Here is an 18,323-nt window from a genome sequence, read left to right as displayed (position 1 = left end):
TTTGTCTATTTATTATCTACTAGAGGCCTGGTGCACGACATTTGTGCACTGGATGGGGGATCCCTCAGCCCGGCCTGCGCCCTCTCGAGAGAGGCTCCCACCACCGCCGCTGTGCTTGCCAGCCACAAGCTCAGCATCAGGCTGAGCGGCGCTCACCCTGTGGGAGCGTACTGACCACCTGGAGGCAACTCCTGTGTTGAGCATCTGCCCCCTGGTGGTCAGTGCATGTCATAGCCATTCCGCCGTTCAGTCAATTTGCATATTAGCCTTTTATTATATAGGATTATTATATAGGATTATCTCTATCTCTAATTATCATCTATATTTGTCATTTCTATATCATCTATGTCATCTTTATGTCTTCCCATCTGTCATCTACCTATTCATCCATCTTTCTGTTTATCCATCTGTCTATTCTATGTATCTATGTATGTATAGGTATATCTGTGTATCTATGTATCTATGTATGTATGTATCTCTCTATCTATCACTCATTCATCCCTGTGATTCTCAACCAGGGGTGATTCGGCCCCCCAGGGAACACTTGCCAATGTTTATGTTTTTGATCATCATGACTCGGGGGGATGCTACTGGCCTCTGGCGGGTGGAGACTGGGGATCCTGCTCTACACCCTGCAGTGCACAGGACTGCCTGCCGCAGAGAACCACCCGGCCCCGGGTCGCAGTGCAAGAGTGAGAAGCCCTCCTCACAGCCCTCCTCCCAGGATGAACTGCTCCTCACAGCCCTTCTCCCTGCAGGCAGCATGAGCTGGATTTCCTGCCGAGGTGTCTCTGGGGGCATTGAGAGCCTGTTGGATGATTTTGACCTGTGTGCCCCTCACATGGACTGCCCCGAGATGGGCCTGGTCCGAGAAGCCCTCCAGCTGTGCCGCCCGGCCGTGGAGCTCCGGGGCCTGGGTGAGTCGGGCGGGCCTGGCGGGGGTCCGCTCTGTACTGACCATTAGAAGCCCATTCCTCACTGAGCCACCTGCTGGATTTTTACTACCCAGCATACACCCGTCTACACCTTGGGCTTTCTCCTAGTCCAGTCTCTAGAACTTTAAATTGAACCCAGGAGAGTTTTGTAGTGAAAACTACCAAAGCAGTGTCTACCCCTCGCCCTGGCCCAGCACCATTTCTAGAAAGGACCAGATAGGTGACAGTTCAAGTAAAATCAAAGAAAGAAGGTCAACACTTAATATAACAAAAGAGAAAACACGTCCCCACAGATTTAAATATATATAGCTGATTTCAGAGAGGGAGAGAGAGAGAGAGAGAAACATCAATGATGAGAAAGAACCATTGATCGGCTGCCTCCTGCACGCCCCACATTGGGGATGGAGCCCATAACCCAGGCATGTGCCCTGACCAGGAATTGAACCCTGACCTCCTGGTATAGAGGTCGACACTCAACCACTGAGCCATGCCAGCCTGGCCCAACAGATTTTTTTTTCATTGATAAAATGTAAAACGTAATTGTAATAATTGAGCATGACTTTTTGCTAATTCAGGTCTACTAATGAGAAAGAGGAGGGAATCCTTGTTCTGAGGATTAACATTTTGCTTCATTGTGGTTCAAAGTCAGTGTTTCCTGTCATCCCATCAATGGCAAACATGGATCTGAAAAGTCCTTCTCCGCTCTCAGGGCAAGTCATGGGGCTGACCTAGGGACGGTAGAATCTCACATCCTCAGCTGATGCTCCGTCCAGCATGGCATTTGTTTGTTTGCTTTTTGTGGTAAAATACATGTAACATAAAACTTACCATTATAACTTTTTTTAATATTCTTTTCTCTTGATTTTTTTTTTGAGAGAGTGGAAGGGAGCGGGAGAGACACAGAGAGAGAAACGTCGATGTGAGAGAGACACATTGAGTGGTTGCCTCCCACATGCACCCTGACCAGGGCGGGGATTGAGCTTGCAACCCTTCAGTCTGTGGGCTGATGCTCTAACCACTGAGAAAACTGACCAGGGCCTATCGTAATCATTTTTAAGCACATAGTTTAGTGGCGTTAAGTCAATCATATTGTTCTGTAGCCATCACCACCATCCATTTCTAGAACTTACCATCTTCCTAAACTGAAACTTTGCCCCCATTAAACACTAACACCCCATTCCCCTTCTCCAGCCCCTGGCACTCGCCATTCTACTTTCTGTCTCTAGGAATCTGACTACTCTAGGGACCTCATGTAGCTGGAATCACACAGTATTTGCCCTTTCATGACTGGCTTCTTTCACTCAGCATAATGTCCTCTAGTTTCATCCATGTCATCGTATGTGTCAGAATTTCCTTCCTTTTAAATGTTGAGTAATATTCCACTATAAGGATGGACCACACTTTGTTTATCCGTTCACCCATTGATGGATACTCGTGTTGTGCATAATGCTGCTGTGAACATGGATGTACAAATATATTTTCAAGACTGCTTTGTTTTAAAAAAATTTTTTTATAGATATCAGAGAGGAAGGAAGAGGGAGAGAGAGATAGAAACATCAATGATGAGAGAGAATCATTGATTGGCTGCCTCCTGCACGCCACACACTGGGGATTGAGCCCACAACCCGGGCATGCGCCCTGGCTGGCTGGAAATCGAACTTGACCTCCTGGTTCATAGGTCGATGCTCAACCACTGAGCAACACCTGCCAGGCAAGACTGCTTTCAATTCATTTGGTGAATACTCAGAAGTGGGATTTCTAAGTCATACAGTAATTCTATGTTTAACTTTTTGAGGAACTTCCATGCCGTTTTCCATAGCAGCTGCACCATTTTGCAATCCCACCACCAGTGTCCAAAGGTTCCAATTTCTCCACATCCTCACCAACACTTACAATATTCTGATTTTTTAAAAAGCATTCTAATGAGTGTGATGTGGCCTGGGTGGCCTTTATCACATGATTCCCACCAGGTTGTGATTAGAGGGTTTTATAAAGGTGCTGAATTTCTATATCCCTCCCACGGTTCCCTCAGAGCTCAGCCAAACACTGCACCTCCAAGAAGCCTGTCCAGCCATCACTGAAGCTGAACACCCCCTGCCCGCCCCGCCCGCCCCCAGCCCTTGCTTTTTCCATCACTGCACCCTGCTTCCATCTGTCTTAGCTCTTATTTATTATTTCTGCTGGTTTTCTTTTACATCATGTGTCTGCCCCACCAGCTTGAGCTCCGTGAGTGTAGGGGTGTCATCCACTTGCTCCCTGCCAAATCTGCCCCCGCCCCCACGCATAGACCAGTACTGGCCAAGCGCATGCGTTTTGAGCCCCACTGTGTTGATTTAAATCAGGGCTCTCCCACTTACTGGCAGTGTGACCTCGCAAGCCCCTTATCCTCCCCACCTCACCCCACCCTACCCCTGCCTTGCAGTCCTCAGTTTTCCATTCTCAGCCAGGGCTCTACCAAAATGGAATGATGATTGGTCCTCCCACCGAGGGCTGCCTGGAAGGGTAGGTGAGTCAGTTCATGCAGAGCCTGTCCCCATGGTGCTATCGAGGGTCTTTTCACCGTCACACGACAGCATCAATATTGTAAAGAACCTTGGACGGGCCATTTCTGTAATGAGTGAGCCTCGCCTTCCATCATCTACATTAATAAAAGAGAAAGATGCAAATTGACCGTACCTTCGCAATGCCCACCAGCCAATCAGGATAGAGTATGCAAATTAACCCAACAAAGATGCCAGGTTAATTTGCATACACAGGTGCCAAGTGGCTGGGGGCAGGACGCTTGCGTCATCACCATGGCGACGACACAGGCATTCCACACCGCCCCAGCCGATCTGGGCCTCTGGGCAGCGTGGGAAGGTGAAAAGGTGGCTCTGGGGCCAGAGCAAAAGCGGTGCCAGCAGCCAGGGGAAGGAAGGCCCATTCTTGCACGAATATTCGTGCATCGGGCCTCTAGTCTGTGAATAAAGTGTCTAGGGTCCCACCCAAGTCGAGGCACTGGTGTCCACCATTAGTTATGCATTTCTCGCACAGTCTTGCTCACCAAGAGTTGTAAACCTCACAGGGAGTGATTTCCCAGGAAAACAGCCTTGCGCACAACTGCCTGGTTTAAGGGAAGAATTAAAAGCCCCAAAATACAGCATGTTCTTTGCAACATCCTTGATTGACAACCTGTGGCTCCCCCAGCACAAGGAGGTGTAGAAACAAATGTTGCCACCAGAGGACCCAGCTGGGCAACCATCTGATCTCTGCACATTCCAGAACTTTCAGCTCCTAACAATGGGTGGATATTACTGACTTCTGTTGCCTTGGGCACGGTGCCATTTATTACCCTGTTTTTATTTAAAAGACTGTTTTGTTCATCATGGTGTGAGAAATGGCTCACCTGTCCGAATTTCCAATGACAGACTGGGAAACAGAAGCACGGCGAAAAGGGGACTTTTAATACCACTCTCGAGAGCAGGGACACACCTGGGGCAGGGATCATAGCCTATGTAGTCCCTCCTCTGGTTCCTCATTGGCTGAGTACTATCTGGTCAACTGCTTCCTAATAGTTGCCTACGTCTTGCTGTCTCCCATTGGGCCATTAAAAAAAAAAATGGACTGGCTTTCTAGCTGACTCCACCTCCCTTTGTTTAGGGGAATCTTCCTGGAAAATGTGCTCTCAGCTCTTGTACCCTCTCCCCATCCATACCCTCTCCCCATTCCCCCACATCCTGTTTGCTCTGGGGAAATTCAGTAGCTGCCTGGCCACATGCTGTTTCTTTTCTATGAAGATGAATCAGAGGCATGTTTCTTACAATGGGTTTTAGGTACATTCATTTTTATTTTTAAAACTAGAGGCCCAGTGCATGATTGAATCATGCACATGTAGGGTCCCCTACACGCTTTCCTTTCGATCACGGGGGAGCTGGGTGCCTGTCTGCTCTAGCACCGGGCCTGTCGGAAGCCTCCGCCGCGCCGGAGGCTTCCGAAAGTCCTGGTGCACCAGCAGACAGGCACCCAGCTCCCCTGCTTTTGATGGTCCACGGTGGGACATGAGCTCGCTGCCCCAGAGGCCCCTTCTGTTCCGCAGCACAGCCATGGCGCAGAAGCTGAGCTCGCACCGCCGCTGGCAACGCAAGCTCAGCGTCCCGCTGGCCCAATCAGCTACCCCGGCCACCCAGAGTCCCGCCCCCTGCACCTCCAGCTGGCCCAATTGTGGGTGTAGCGGAGTGATGGTAATTTACATATTACCATTTTATTAGGTAGGATATGGCATTAAAATTATATTTATCTTAATGGTTGAGCTTATAGGCGCCACCTTAAATTCTGCATCCTTGATGAGTGAGGCACTTGCCCTCGGTCCTGGTTCTGCCCCATTTCACCCACCAGCAAACAAAGGCACAGGGCATTGCCACTACTGCCCCGGGACCCAACGACAGGGACAAAATAAACTGTCTGCCTTCAGTGTCCCTGGTCTTTACTTAGCATTGGAATCAAACTCTTTGGGTCAGATTCCTGCCTCTGACTGGCTGTGTGGCCTTATGCAAATTGATTAACCTCTCTGTGCCCCAATTTTCCCCTTTATAAACTTGGGATAATACTGATGGAGCCTCTGTGTGGTAGGCAGAAAAAACTGCCAACCCCTCACCCCAAATATATATTCACTTCCTAATGCCTGGAACCTGTGACAATCACCTTTTATGACAAAAGACATGATTAAGTCAAGGATCATGAGATGAAGAGTTCATGCCAGATTATCTAGGTCAGTGATGGCGAAGCTATGACACGCGTGTCAGCACTGACACGCGTAGCCATTTCTGATGACACGTGGCCGCATGCCGAGGATGAAACATTTGCTGCTCCTGAGGATGAAACATTTGCGACTAGAGTCTTGGAGTTAGTTTTTTCCTCAAAGTGACACACTACCCGAGTTATGCTCAGTTTTTTGGCGAAGTTTGACACACCAAGCTCAAAAGGTTGCCCATCACTGATCTAGGTGGACCCTCAATGAAATCACAAGTATCCTTATAAAAGAGAAGCAGAGAGAGATTTGAAACAGGAAAGGAGAAAACATGGAGACACACAGAGGAGAAGGCTGTGTGAAGATGAAGGCAGAGATCTGGGTGATGCAGCCACAAGCCAAGGACACCTGGAGCCCCAAGAAGCTGGAAGAGACAAGGAAGTATCCTATCATAGAGCCTTCTGAGGGAGCACAGCCCTGCCGACACCTTGATTGTGGACTTCTCGTCTCCAGAACTGGGAGAGAATAAAGTTCTGTTGTTTTAAGGCATCCAGTTTGTGGCCATTTGTTACAGCAGCCACAAGAAACTAATACACCATGTAACTGTGAAGTGCTGGGGAAATGATCGGTATTTCTCTAACCAAGACTTGCTGGGTGTCTATAAGGTTCTAGGCAGTAAGGACACAGCGATGAACGAGACAAACATTATTCCTGTTTCCAGGAAACTCCAGGTCTAGGGTAGTGGGGGTGGCTGGGCCCTGAATAAACACACAAAGAAATGCCAGATTGCAACTGCGATAAGGCCTGAGCATGGGGACTGTGTGGACTGGAGGGTTGGACTGGAGAATGCTTTTTTTCAGAAGTGACCTTTGAGCTGAGATGAGAATGAGATGATTGGCATGAGAAAAGGGAGGGGAAGGAAACGTTCCAGGCAGAGGCCCAAAGGCTGGAAACCACCTTGCACACTTGAAGTAGGGGCAAATGTACCTGGATAAGAGGCAGGAGAGGATCGATGGGCAAAAGGGGGCGTGCTTGACCCGGAAAAGCAGAGCCCCTCCCTTTAACTGGAGTCCCCTCTGTTGCAGAGAGGAGCATCCTATACACAGAAATCCTGGCCAGACTCCATTTCTTCGCTACCTCGCATCCGGCACTGGTGGGAGAGCTGTGCCAACAGGCCCAGCGCTGGTTCCGGGAGTGCCCACACCCTGTGCTAGTGCCTCTCGTAGGATTCCTCCAGCCCCCAGGAGGACCCCTCCGGGCGACCCTCACTGGCTGTCACAAAGGTGGGTCTCCCCCATGTAGCAAAAGTCCCACCAGGCCCCCCCTTGCCTGGGAACAGTGGAGGATAGTTGTTTCAGGCTACTCTCTGGGGCTCCCCTCTGCCAGGCTGGAGGCCCTGAGGGTGCCCACAAAGCTACCCTCGCTGTCTCATGCTGACTTGTGCTCTCTGGCCCACAGGGACTGTAGATTACTAGTGTGAAGACTGCTAATGAGCCCAGAGTGAGAGGATGCCAACTGCCTCAGGGCTCTAGTCTCTAAGAATTTAGTGCCCATCCTACAGAGTTTCTGCAATTTGCAGGCTGATGCTAGTAAGTCTGGGAGCTAAGGGCTGGTGCCTGACTGGCCCCTGAGATGCTGATAGAACTTGTAGATTCCCTGGGGCACCAGAATGTCAGTGGGCCAAGAGAATTTCATTCTCTCTATTCATTTGTCATCCATTTGTCCATGCGATCTTCCTTCCTTCCGTCTGTCCTTTCTTCCCTCCCTCCCTCCCTCCCTCCCTCCCTCTCTCCCTCCCTCCCTCCCTCTTCTTCTTTCCTTCCTTCCTTCCTTCCTTCCTTCCTTCCTTCCTTCCTTTCTTTCTTTCTTCCTTCCTTCCTTCCTTCCTTCCTTCTTCCTTCTTTCCTTCCTTCTTTCTTTCTCCCTCCTTCCTTTCCTTCTTGCCTCCTTCCTTCCATCCATCTGTTCATCTATTCATCAACCTATCTTCCCTTTCTTCCATTCATATATCTATCTGTCTGTCTTATCCATCCTTCCATCAATTATCCATCCATCCATCTATCCATCCATCCATCCATCCATCCATCCATCCATCCACCCACCACCATCCATACTTCCATTAGTTACCTTCCTTCCACCCTCTATCCACACCACTTATCTTTCTATTTCCCTCATCTGGCCATCTTCCATCCACTCATTTACCCTCCACCCATCCATACACTCAGCCATTCACCAGTTTGTCTACCCATCTATCAATTGACTCATCTGTCTACCCATTTAATACCTATCTATTCACTCACCTACTCATCTAACCAGTCATCCATCCATCCATCCATCCATCCATCCATCCATCCACCAGCCCACCGCCATTCATCCATTCCTTTTTCTGCTCACCCACAATCTCTTGCATTAATCAGGAGGCCACTGAATACAATTAGCTTGTGGTTCAAATGTCAGTTATTGCAACTCAGAACATTTCTATGCCACATTGCCTTGTAGGGAAAGCTATACTCCCAAGGCATAACGCTCCCAAAATAGAAATTCTAAGCAACATTAAGTAAATTAATGGAACAATTGGTTTAGGAACAGCCACTATAATGCTGTATTGAGAAGGATTCTGAGACTGAATCTGGTTTAATGGAAAACACTGTGTATTTGTTAGGATACAGTTGAAATGTTGTAACAAAGGCCAAAATAATAGCAGCTTAAACGAAATAAAATAGTTCATTTTTCTCTCACATTACAGCCCAGTGTTCCCTAGGGAGCAGAATCGGCCCTGGGTGGGAACCGCTGAACTAGAGAGACACTTATGACCAAGTTATGGTTTAGTCCCTAAGAGCAACATAAACATTACAGCCGAGATCTGAATCTGGTGTCTGATAGCTCTGGCTTCAAAGTCCTGGCTCTGCTACTTCCTAGGTGTGTGGCTCTGGACAGGGACTGAGTCTGCCCATGCCTCCGTTTCCCTGTCTGTGAAGTGGGGACCCATTAGAGGACCTCATGGCTGAGCACTTGTACATGGGAGCTGAGGTCCTCACTGTTGTCTCCCGTGGGCTGCAGGCATCACTGCCATGGCGTGGAGCCTGGAAGAGAGGCTGCTGGTGGTTGGCACCCAGGATGGCATCGTGGCTGTGTGGGACATGGAAGAGCATCAGGTGATCCACATCCTCACTGGACACACAGGTGAGGCTCGGGCGGTGGCTCAGGATCACCTTCTTCCTGGTGTCCCGCATCCATCCGTCAGTCCCCAGATCCCCTTCACTGCCAATTCACTTCCCTGTATCAAAACCCTGGCTTTGATCCTGCATCTGTGAGTTATCACCACACAACAAAACACCCCAAAACACAGTCGCTTCAAACAATAGCTGTTTATTGAGCTCACCTTCTGTGGATTGACAAGTCAGGCTGGACCGAGCTGGGCAGCTGTTCAGGTCTGAGCCAGGCGTGCTCATGCACCTGTGATCAGTTAGTGAGGCACCTGGGAGCTGATTGGCCCAGGATGTTCTCAGCTGAGACAACTCAACGGTGCTCCACGCGGTCTCTCATCCTCCAGCAGGCGAGCCGGGGCGGAGGCAGCGTCTCTGAAGGGCAAGCACCAGGTCTCTTAAGGCCCGGCACTGTCCTGGGAACTGGCACCCTGTCCCATTCTGCTGGCCAGAGGAAGTCACAAGAACAGTCCAAAATCAACGAGCAGGGAAATAGGCTTCATCTCTTGGTGGGAGGAGTAGAGCCACGCTGCAGAAGGGATAGACCAGGACGGGTAAAGCGCTGTGGACATCTGTGCAATTTGTCTAGCACAGTCAAGTTTTCATTTCTGCAGAGTCCCATCATCACTATAGTTCACTCATTTGATCAATCATTGACTGTCTACTTGCACCAGGCCCTGTTCTAGAGGCTGAAGCGGGACAGACCAGGGCTCAGACCAGGGTGAGAGGGGTAAGGCACACACTTTGGATGTACCATTTAAAGGGGTACCCTGCCCGGGCTCCGTTGGTTAGAGCATCGTCCTGGACGCCACAAGGCTGCAGGTTTGATTCCCTTCCTCAAGGGGTGTTTGGTTTTATAGAGTCATATCCCGCTTAACGAGAAGAATCTGTTCTGGGACATGCGTCGTTAGGCAATTCCATCCTTGTGGGAGCATCATAGTATACAACTGGCAGCGCAGGAGGTTTGTTTACACCAGCAGCATCACAAACACATGAGTGAGGCATTGCCCTACAATGGCTGCAATGTCACGCAGCCATAGGGATTTTTCAGCTCCATTGTAATCTTAGGGGACCACCATCGTATATGCAGTTGTTGACCAAAACGTCATTATGTTGCATAGTCATATAAGCGTTTGCAACCATGTTTGTTTGTTTGTTTTTTTCAGTTAACATAATATATTTTACCTTTTTCCATATCGTGTATATATCTCTAATTCATGTTAACAGTAATATAGTGTTATCTATGGGGATATATTCTAAAGCATTACTATTTATAAAAATGTTGCTTGAAAATACCCAAATTGCAACAAATAAAAATCACCCACTATCTTGTTGGAATTTAAATTATAAAGACCTAAAACTCTCTTCCTTTAGTCTCCCCTTTCAGTCTCCTCCGGGAAGTGATCAGTGTTCACAGTTTGTCGTATACCAATAGCGAATTTTCTCCAGGCTTATGCTAACATAACTCTCTATAGGCTCATATACTTTGAGTTTTTGTCAAAAATCAGATCATGCTATTTTATATACTGTGCTGCAACTTGCTTTGATCATAATATAATGTAACAATATTTTGTAGTGATTGAGAGCTTGGGCTCTGGGCTCAAATAGTACCTTCATTACTTATTAACCAGGTGGCTTTGGATAAGTTACTCTATTCTGCTGAGCCTCAGTTTCCACATCTGTATAATAGGATAATAGTCATATCTCACACTGTTACAAGGATTAAAGGAATTTAATGCATGTAAACCACTTACAACTATGCTTGGCTCATAGAAGCAGTAAGTGTTGGCTATTAAAATAATAATGATTATCATGGTCAACTGACATATATATATATATATCTTTTTATTTTTTTATTTTTTTATTTTTAAAATATATTTTATTGATTTTTCACAGAGAGGAGAGGAGAGGGATAGAGAGCCAGAAACATCGATGAGAGAGAAACATCAACCAGCCGCCTCCTGCACACCCCTCACTGGGGATGTGCCCGCAACCAAGGTACATGCCCCGACCGGAATCGAACCTGGGACCCTCCAGTCCACAGGCCGATGCTCTACCCACTGAGCCAAACCGGTTTCGGCTATCTTTTTATTTTTAATGCCTGCATAATATCTTCATATAAAACAATGATACAATTAAAGTCCTTTTATATTCTTATTTCTGTAAGACATTTCTAGAAGTGGAATTTCTGAGTCAAATTGTATGCACGCTTTTTCTTTATTCTTCTTTTTCTTAGCTATTTATTTTGAAATACTTACAGACTCACAAAAAAGTTGCCAACTAAAATAGTACAGAGCTCCTGTGTACCCTTTATTCACCTGAATGACAACATCTTACATAATTATAGTATATTATCAAAACCAAGAGATTGCACATTTTAACTTTTAATAAATGCCACCAAATTACCTTCTTACAAATATATGTCAACTTAAACTCCTATTAGCAAGGTAGGAGAATAACTGATTTCTTATGTCTTTGCCAGCAATCCAGCGATCAATCTATAAAATTTTGCCCATATGATGGATAATAATAGTATTAGTATTTCATCTTGCATTTTTGTGGTAACTATGAGGTTGAGCATCATTTCATAATGCTTATTGTCTACTGTACTGTTTCTGTCAATTTCCTGTTTATATTCCTTGTCCAATTTGTGAGTAGGTTGTTTGTGTTTTTCTTGCTTATTTGTAAGAACCTTTTGTTTATTAAGGAGAGTCTCCATTTATCTGTTATATACTGCAAATATTTTCTTCCAGTCTGTCATATGCCTTTCAGTTACATTTTACCTACTGAAGTTTTACATTTTTATGTAATCCAATTGGTTAATTTTTCCCTCATTATGTCTTCAAAATTTCATGTTTTGCTTAGAAAACATCTCTCCAAAATTATACAGTCTATAATTTTGCCTTGCTTTTCTTACACTCCCTGGATGATGCGGAACTTTTATTTAGTTCAATAATCTCTTTTTATTACAGACTCAACATCTGGGCAGTTGATTTAATCCCAACCGATTGTTACACTCTCATGTTAGCTTTGCCACATTCCATTATTTCTAACTTGGTATGTTCAAACCTATCCATCTTTTCTTTGGTAAACCAGGGAATTTCCAAGCCAACAGGCATTTTGGTAGGTGGAAGGTCAAACTGTTCCCAGGTAATATCCTCTCCCCACCCCGGCCTGCTGCAGGAGAGGTGAGGTGTGTGACAGTGTTTGCCAGAGGGACGCAGGCCATCTCCGCCTCCAAGGACCGCACCCTGCGCTTGTGGAACTTACTCTCTGGCCAGGAGAAATTCACCATTTGGGATGGAGGCTCAAAAGACCCCACTGTACCTCAGAGCCTTCATGTGGACGAAGCAAAGAAGGTTGTGTATTCAGCATCTGGCTCAAAGGTAACCAAGGTGGCTAATAAAAATTTAGTCACATGTGGCTTGCATTATATTTTTACTGGGCAGTGCAGGCTTAAATATTAGAGAAGTGTTGGTTGATTTAAAAACTGATTATGGAAATCATCTTTGTTATCAGCAGAAGTTTGCAGTTTTATAAAGCTACTGGAGGCCTGTTGCACGAATAGGCCTTTGTGCAAGAATAGGCCTTCCTTCCCCTGGCTTCGCTCCCGGCCGCCCGGGAGCCTGCAAGTCCCCGCTCCCGGAGGAGCACCGCTCCTGTAGCTCCCTCCGCCACCCCTCTGCCCCCTCATAGCAGGCGTCCCGCCCCTCCTGGCCGCTCCCTGCCTGCGTATGCAAATTAACCCACCATCTTTGTCAGGTTAATTTGCATACTCACTCCTGATTGGATGTGGGAGTAGCGGAGGTACGGTCAATTTACATGTTTGTCTATTATTAGGTAAGATTTTCATTGGCTCATACCCTTAAACATTCTTCAAAAAGAGGATCTTAGTGATTTCATAGGATTCCATCCCCTGGCTCCACTATAGTTTATTTAACTAATCCTTTACTGTTGGACATATTGGTTGTGTCCAGTGGAGCTTTCAAATAACTGAGATAACTTTCCTTATGCATATATTTTTGTGTGTATCTCTCCTTATTTCTTTAACATAACCCTAGAAGTAAAATTAATGGACAAATGTTTACTATTTAAATGGTTACTGCTAATAAAAAGATACCTTTTTTGTGAGGTTAAACAGGAAAACTTCTTTAACCAGTTAACTGCCACGTATCCAAAACGGAAACCATCCCCACATGTCATATTTTGAATTTAATTTAAAAAAACAATTTGCAATGAATATTATAAAAATAAATATATTACTCACAAATCAGGTGTTCTTGAATATTTTCAGCTGAAAATTCCCACAAAAAATTATTTTAAAGTTGGTCAGGCCTGCCACTTAGGGAAAAGATTTTTTTTTATAGACGCGCATGGCATGTGGGGAAGGTCTGCCGCTTGCATCTACAGACGCTTATGGTGTACAATAGGTTAATCAATAATTACTTGTAATGGACATATATGTCAATGCATATGGTATGCCTGGCTTTTTTCTATTTTTAAAACCTTTTTATTTTGCAGCAATTTTAGACTTATGCAAAAGTTTTAAAATGTTATAAAGAGTTCCCACATGCCCTTGATCCAGCCTTCTCTAATATCAACATCTTACATAACTACATTTGTCAAAACTAAGAAATTAATGTTGATAACTTCCATCAACCTAATTCCAGGCTTTATTTGGGTTTCATCAAATATTCCACAGATGGCCTTCTGCTCTTCCAGGATCCGATACCTCTCTCCAACCCCCTACGTTTGGAACTAGCAGAGCGTTGAAAATAAAATGCATCAACTATGAAAAAGAACAGGTCTTGCATTTGACTCTGGAAAACTTGCAGCCTAGGTGTCCTGCTGAGTTTTCTCTTCATTGTCATCCTTCTGTTAGGTCAATGCTTGGAATCTGGAAACTGCGGAGCTGATTTTCCATATCCGGGGAGATGCCTCTGACCCCTGGATCTGCACGGCAGCGCTGGCTTCCCAGGCCACGCTGCTGACCGTGTCTGAAGGCAGTGTGGTCAGTCTGTGGAGCTCAGCCACAGGAAAAGCGCAGGGGAAGCAACACTTGTCCAGCATCAAAGAAGAAACACCTACCTGTGGGGTCTCCATGCAGAAACCAGGACACATGGTTGTTGGGTTCAGCAAGGGCTCCATCTCTTTGGTAAGCAACTTTATTGAATACTAGAGGCCCAGTGCACGGATTCGTGCACCGGTGGGGTCCCTCGGCGTGGCCTGCGGGGATCGGGCTGAAACCGGCAGTCCAATGCCGCCTGCTGCTCCTGCCTGCTGCTCCCTTTCATCCTGGCCCCACTGTGCCCACCACGGACTCGTGCCCAGTCAGTCCCAATCAGGAGAGGCTCATGCTGCCCCAGCGGCACTTGCCAGCTGTGAGCCCTGCGTCTGGCACCCCTCAGTCAGCTGAGTGGCACTCCCACGTGCAGACCACCAGGGGGAAGCTCCTGCATTGAGCATCTCCCCCCTGGTGGTCAGTGCGCGTCATAGCGACTGGTCGACCCGTCATTGGGTTGTTCGGTCACTTAGGCTTTTACATATATAGTGATGTCAACATTCACTCAACTCTAAAGTGCTCAGATGTCCTAGAAGTTGGGAGAAACCATCTCACCATTGATCTTTTAATAAATGACACATAGCTTCTTAATCCTAGAGATTCACAATTCAGCGGAGTTCAGGAAACATCTAATGGTGTCTCCTGGGGGATGGCCAATGCAGGCAATTGTTGGCACTCAGCCCTGCTGAAGATGATGTGGGAGACAGTGTAAGAATGAGTTTTAGCGCTGTCCCCACCGAGGAGCCAGGAGTTGGGGGACTACCCACCAGCTCCATCAGTGGTTGGACACTCCCAAGAGCATTCATACAGGGGCCAAGTGTGATGGTGGGATGGGGGTGGGGAGTCAGAAAAAAATACCAACCCAGGTGCAGAGTTGTAGAGTGCAGAAAGCAACCTTCAGGAATAGAAAAGAACCTTGAAGGGATATTCACGGGCCACCAATAGCAAGTTATATAAGGAATTTTGGGTGGAGAAACAGGGGCATCACACCAGGCACTGGAGGGGCTGTGGAAGGACCAGGAGTCCAACTGCACTCTCGAGAACTCAACGTAGGCCCTGGTCGGTGTAGCTCCGTTGGTTGGGCATTGACCCATGCACCAAAAAGTTGCCGGTTCTACTCCTGATCAGGGCACATGCCCAGGTTGTAGGCTCAGTCCCCAGTAGGGGGTGTGCAGGTGGCAGACGATCGATGTTTCATTCTCACATTGATGTTTCTCTCTCTCCCTCTCCCTACCTCTCTCTCTAAAAGTCAATTTTTAAAAAAACCAAACTCAACTTAGGGAAGGAGATGAGCTTGCCAATGACATAGCCACCCTAAAAGAAACAGATAATTTTCAGTAGAGGTAGGGGTAGTGTGTTGGATGGGGGGAGGAACAAATACTTCTGGAAGAGGTGATCTGGGGAGGCTCCCTGAGGGAGGCATCCTTACAGCAAGAAGGATATCCAAGATGGAAAGGGAAAGATAGAGGGGATAGGGGATATCGTGGTGGAGAGGTAGGACATGCCTGGCATTTTAAGGAAAAGAGAGGTGCCATTAAAACAGGTCACAGAGGGTCTTCTATGCTGTGCCAAGGAGCTGAGAGTTTGATGAGGGGAGGAATATGGCCACTAGAGAACCATCCCAGAGCTCCACACTTCTGAACCTCATGGCCTCTTAGCCTCCCTGAGCAATCGAGGCATGTTTTATATTACCTGAGATCTTCAGAAATATACCCCTTACTTAAAAAATGCAACCAGCCTAGAGGATGGTATTTCCTGCAGCACTCAGGAAAACATTGATATGATCTTAAATGTTCATCTATTGAAATGTGGTGAAATGAATTTAGGAATAATATCTATACAATGGAAGATTATATAGCTATAACAAAATCAGATAGTCTTGCCCTAGCCAGTTTTGCTCAGTGGATACAGCGTTGGTCTGTGGACCAAAGGGTCCCAGGTTCGATTCTGGTCAAGGGCACATACCTCGGTTGCAGGCTCCTCCCTGGCCCAGGCCCTGGTCAGGGCACTTGCAGGAGGCAACCAATCGATGTGTTTCTCTCACATCGATATTTCTCTCTGTCTTTCCCTTTTACTCTCTCTAGAAATCAATGGAAAAATATCCTTGGGGGAGGATTAACAACAACAACAAAAATCAGATAGTCTTGAGCAGTGGTAGGGGAACTGTGGCCCATGGCCTGTTTTTCTGTAGCCCATAAACTAAGAATGGCTTTTCTAATTTTAGTAGTTGAAAAAAAAATTTTAAGTATCTTGTGATGTAAAAATTCTATGGGATCCATATTTCAGTGTCCATAATGAAGTTCCATTGGCACACCACACCCATCCTATATAATAAAAGCATAATATGCAAATTGACTGAATAGCAGAACGACCAGTAGCGATGACACGCACTGACCACCAGGGGGCAGACGCTCAACACAGGCGGGCAGTAAGGAGTGAGGGGCCCCTGACTGCGAGAGCCCTGGACTGCGAGAGGGCGCTGGATGGGCTGAGGGACCCCCCTCCCAGTGCACAATTTCGTGCACCGGGCCTCTAGTTTGTTTATATGTTGTCTATGGCTGTGTTTGTGCCATAACGGCAAAGTTGAGACCATATGGCCACAAAGTCTAAAATAGTTACTATCTGGCCCATTGCAGGAAAGATTTGCCAACTCCAAGCTAGAGCTATCTTCATGGAAATTACAACAAATTTTCAGGTAGTGCTCGCTGGGTACTAAGCATTATTCCAGGCACTTTCTATTTGTTAACTTATTCACCCCTCAAAGCAATGCCAAGATGTAGCCGCTGCCATTTTCTTTGTTACAGATAGGTAAACTGAGACACAGAGAGGCTCACACATGGGATTTGAACTCAAGAAGTCTAGCTCTAGGACCCATGCTCTTAACCGCTATGCTACCCCCTCCCCGGCACTATTGGCATTTGGGGCCAGGTCCTTCTCTGCTATGGGCGGCTGTGCTGTGCATGGCAGGATGTTTAGCAGGATCCCTGGCCTCCACCCACTAGGTACAAAGTATCTCCCCAATCTTCACAACCAGAAATGTCTCCGGACATTGCCCAATCTCCTCTGGGGAGGCAAAATCACCCCTCAGTTGAGAACCACTGTCCCAGATACATTAAGTGAAAAAGCAACTTGCAAAACATCTGTGATGGATTGTGCAACAAAGGATGCTCGTGTAAACATTTATCTACGCAAATGGATAACAGTCCCTTCTGGGGAGAAGGAAGAACATAGGGAAGGAGAAAAGATGCTCATGGTGTACATTGGGTATTTCTTAAAAAAAAAAAAAAAAAAATATATATATATATATATATATATATATATATATATATATATATATATATGTATGTATATTGATTTCAGAGAGGAAGGGAGAGGGAGAGAGAGATAGAAACATCAATGATGAGAGAGAATCATGGATCAGATGCCTCCTGCATGCTCCCCACTGGGGATCAAGCCCACAACTTAGGCATGTGCCCTTGAATGGAATCAAAACGGGAACCCTTCAGTCCATAGGCCGACGCTCTATCCACTGAGCCAAACGAGCTAGGGCTGGATATTTCTTTTTTAAAAATATCTTATACAGTATTATTGCTTAATTTTTTAAGGTTTAAAAGAATCACATGTTTTGCCATGGCTGGTATGCTCAGTGGTTAGAGCATAGGCCTGTGCACTGGAGGTTCGTGGGTTCGATTCCCAGTTAGAGGCACATACCTGAGTTGCAGGGTTGATCCCCACCCCCAGTTGGGGTGTATGTGAGAGGCAACCCATGGATGTGTCTCTCTCATATTGATGTTTCTATCTCTCTCTGTCTCTCTCTCTCTTCTTCCTCTTTCTCCTCCCCTTCCTCCCTCCCTCCCTTCCACTCTCTAAAACATCAATGGAAAAAATATCCTCACTCTTTGGGTGAGGATTAAAAATACATAAATAAAAATAAAAGCATCATGTGTTTAGCCCTAGCTGGTTTGACTCAATGGATAGAGCGTTGGCCTGTGGACTGAAGGGTCCCGGGTTTGATTCCTGTCAAGGGCACATGCCTGGGTTGCGGGCTTGATCCCCAGTGTGGGGCATGCAGGAGGCAGCCGATCGATGAGTCTCTCATCATTGATGTTTCTAGCTCTCTCTCCCTCTCTCTTCCTCTCTGAAATCAATAAAAATTCATTTTTTTAAAAAAGTTTACTTAAGCCCTAGCCGGTTTGGCTCAGTGGATAGATAGAGCGTTGGCCTGCGAACTGAGGGGTCCCAGGTTTGATTCTGGTCAGGGGCACATGCCCAGATTGTGGGTTCGATCCCCAGTGCGGGACGTGCAGGAGGCAGCCGATCCATGATTCTCTCTCATCATTGATGTTTCTATCTCTCTCTCCCTCTCCCTTCCTCTCTCTGAAATCAATAAAAAT

General features: G+C 46.5%; 1 protein-coding gene across 1 annotated transcript in view; it reads left to right on the top strand.

Annotated features, from left to right (window-relative positions):
* NWD1 (NACHT and WD repeat domain containing 1) overlaps window positions 1–18,323 on the top strand; it is a gene marked incomplete at both ends in the record, with an annotated part of 62,668 nt that overhangs the window by 30,870 nt on the left and 13,475 nt on the right. Inside the window, 5 exons of the mRNA XM_079772104.1 lie at window positions 759–917; window positions 6,747–6,944; window positions 8,722–8,844; window positions 12,051–12,253; window positions 13,750–14,022. Of these exons, the coding sequence (XP_079628230.1) occupies window positions 759–917; window positions 6,747–6,944; window positions 8,722–8,844; window positions 12,051–12,253; window positions 13,750–14,022 (956 nt within the window). The remainder of the gene's footprint in view (window positions 1–758; window positions 918–6,746; window positions 6,945–8,721; window positions 8,845–12,050; window positions 12,254–13,749; window positions 14,023–18,323) is intronic.

This window comes from Cnephaeus nilssonii, assembly GCF_951640355.1.
Source record: "Cnephaeus nilssonii genome assembly, chromosome: 5".
Classification (NCBI taxonomy): Eukaryota; Metazoa; Chordata; class Mammalia; order Chiroptera; family Vespertilionidae; genus Cnephaeus; species Cnephaeus nilssonii.
Note: the sequence above shows the minus strand (reverse complement) of the source record. Positions and strands in the feature narration are given on the sequence as shown.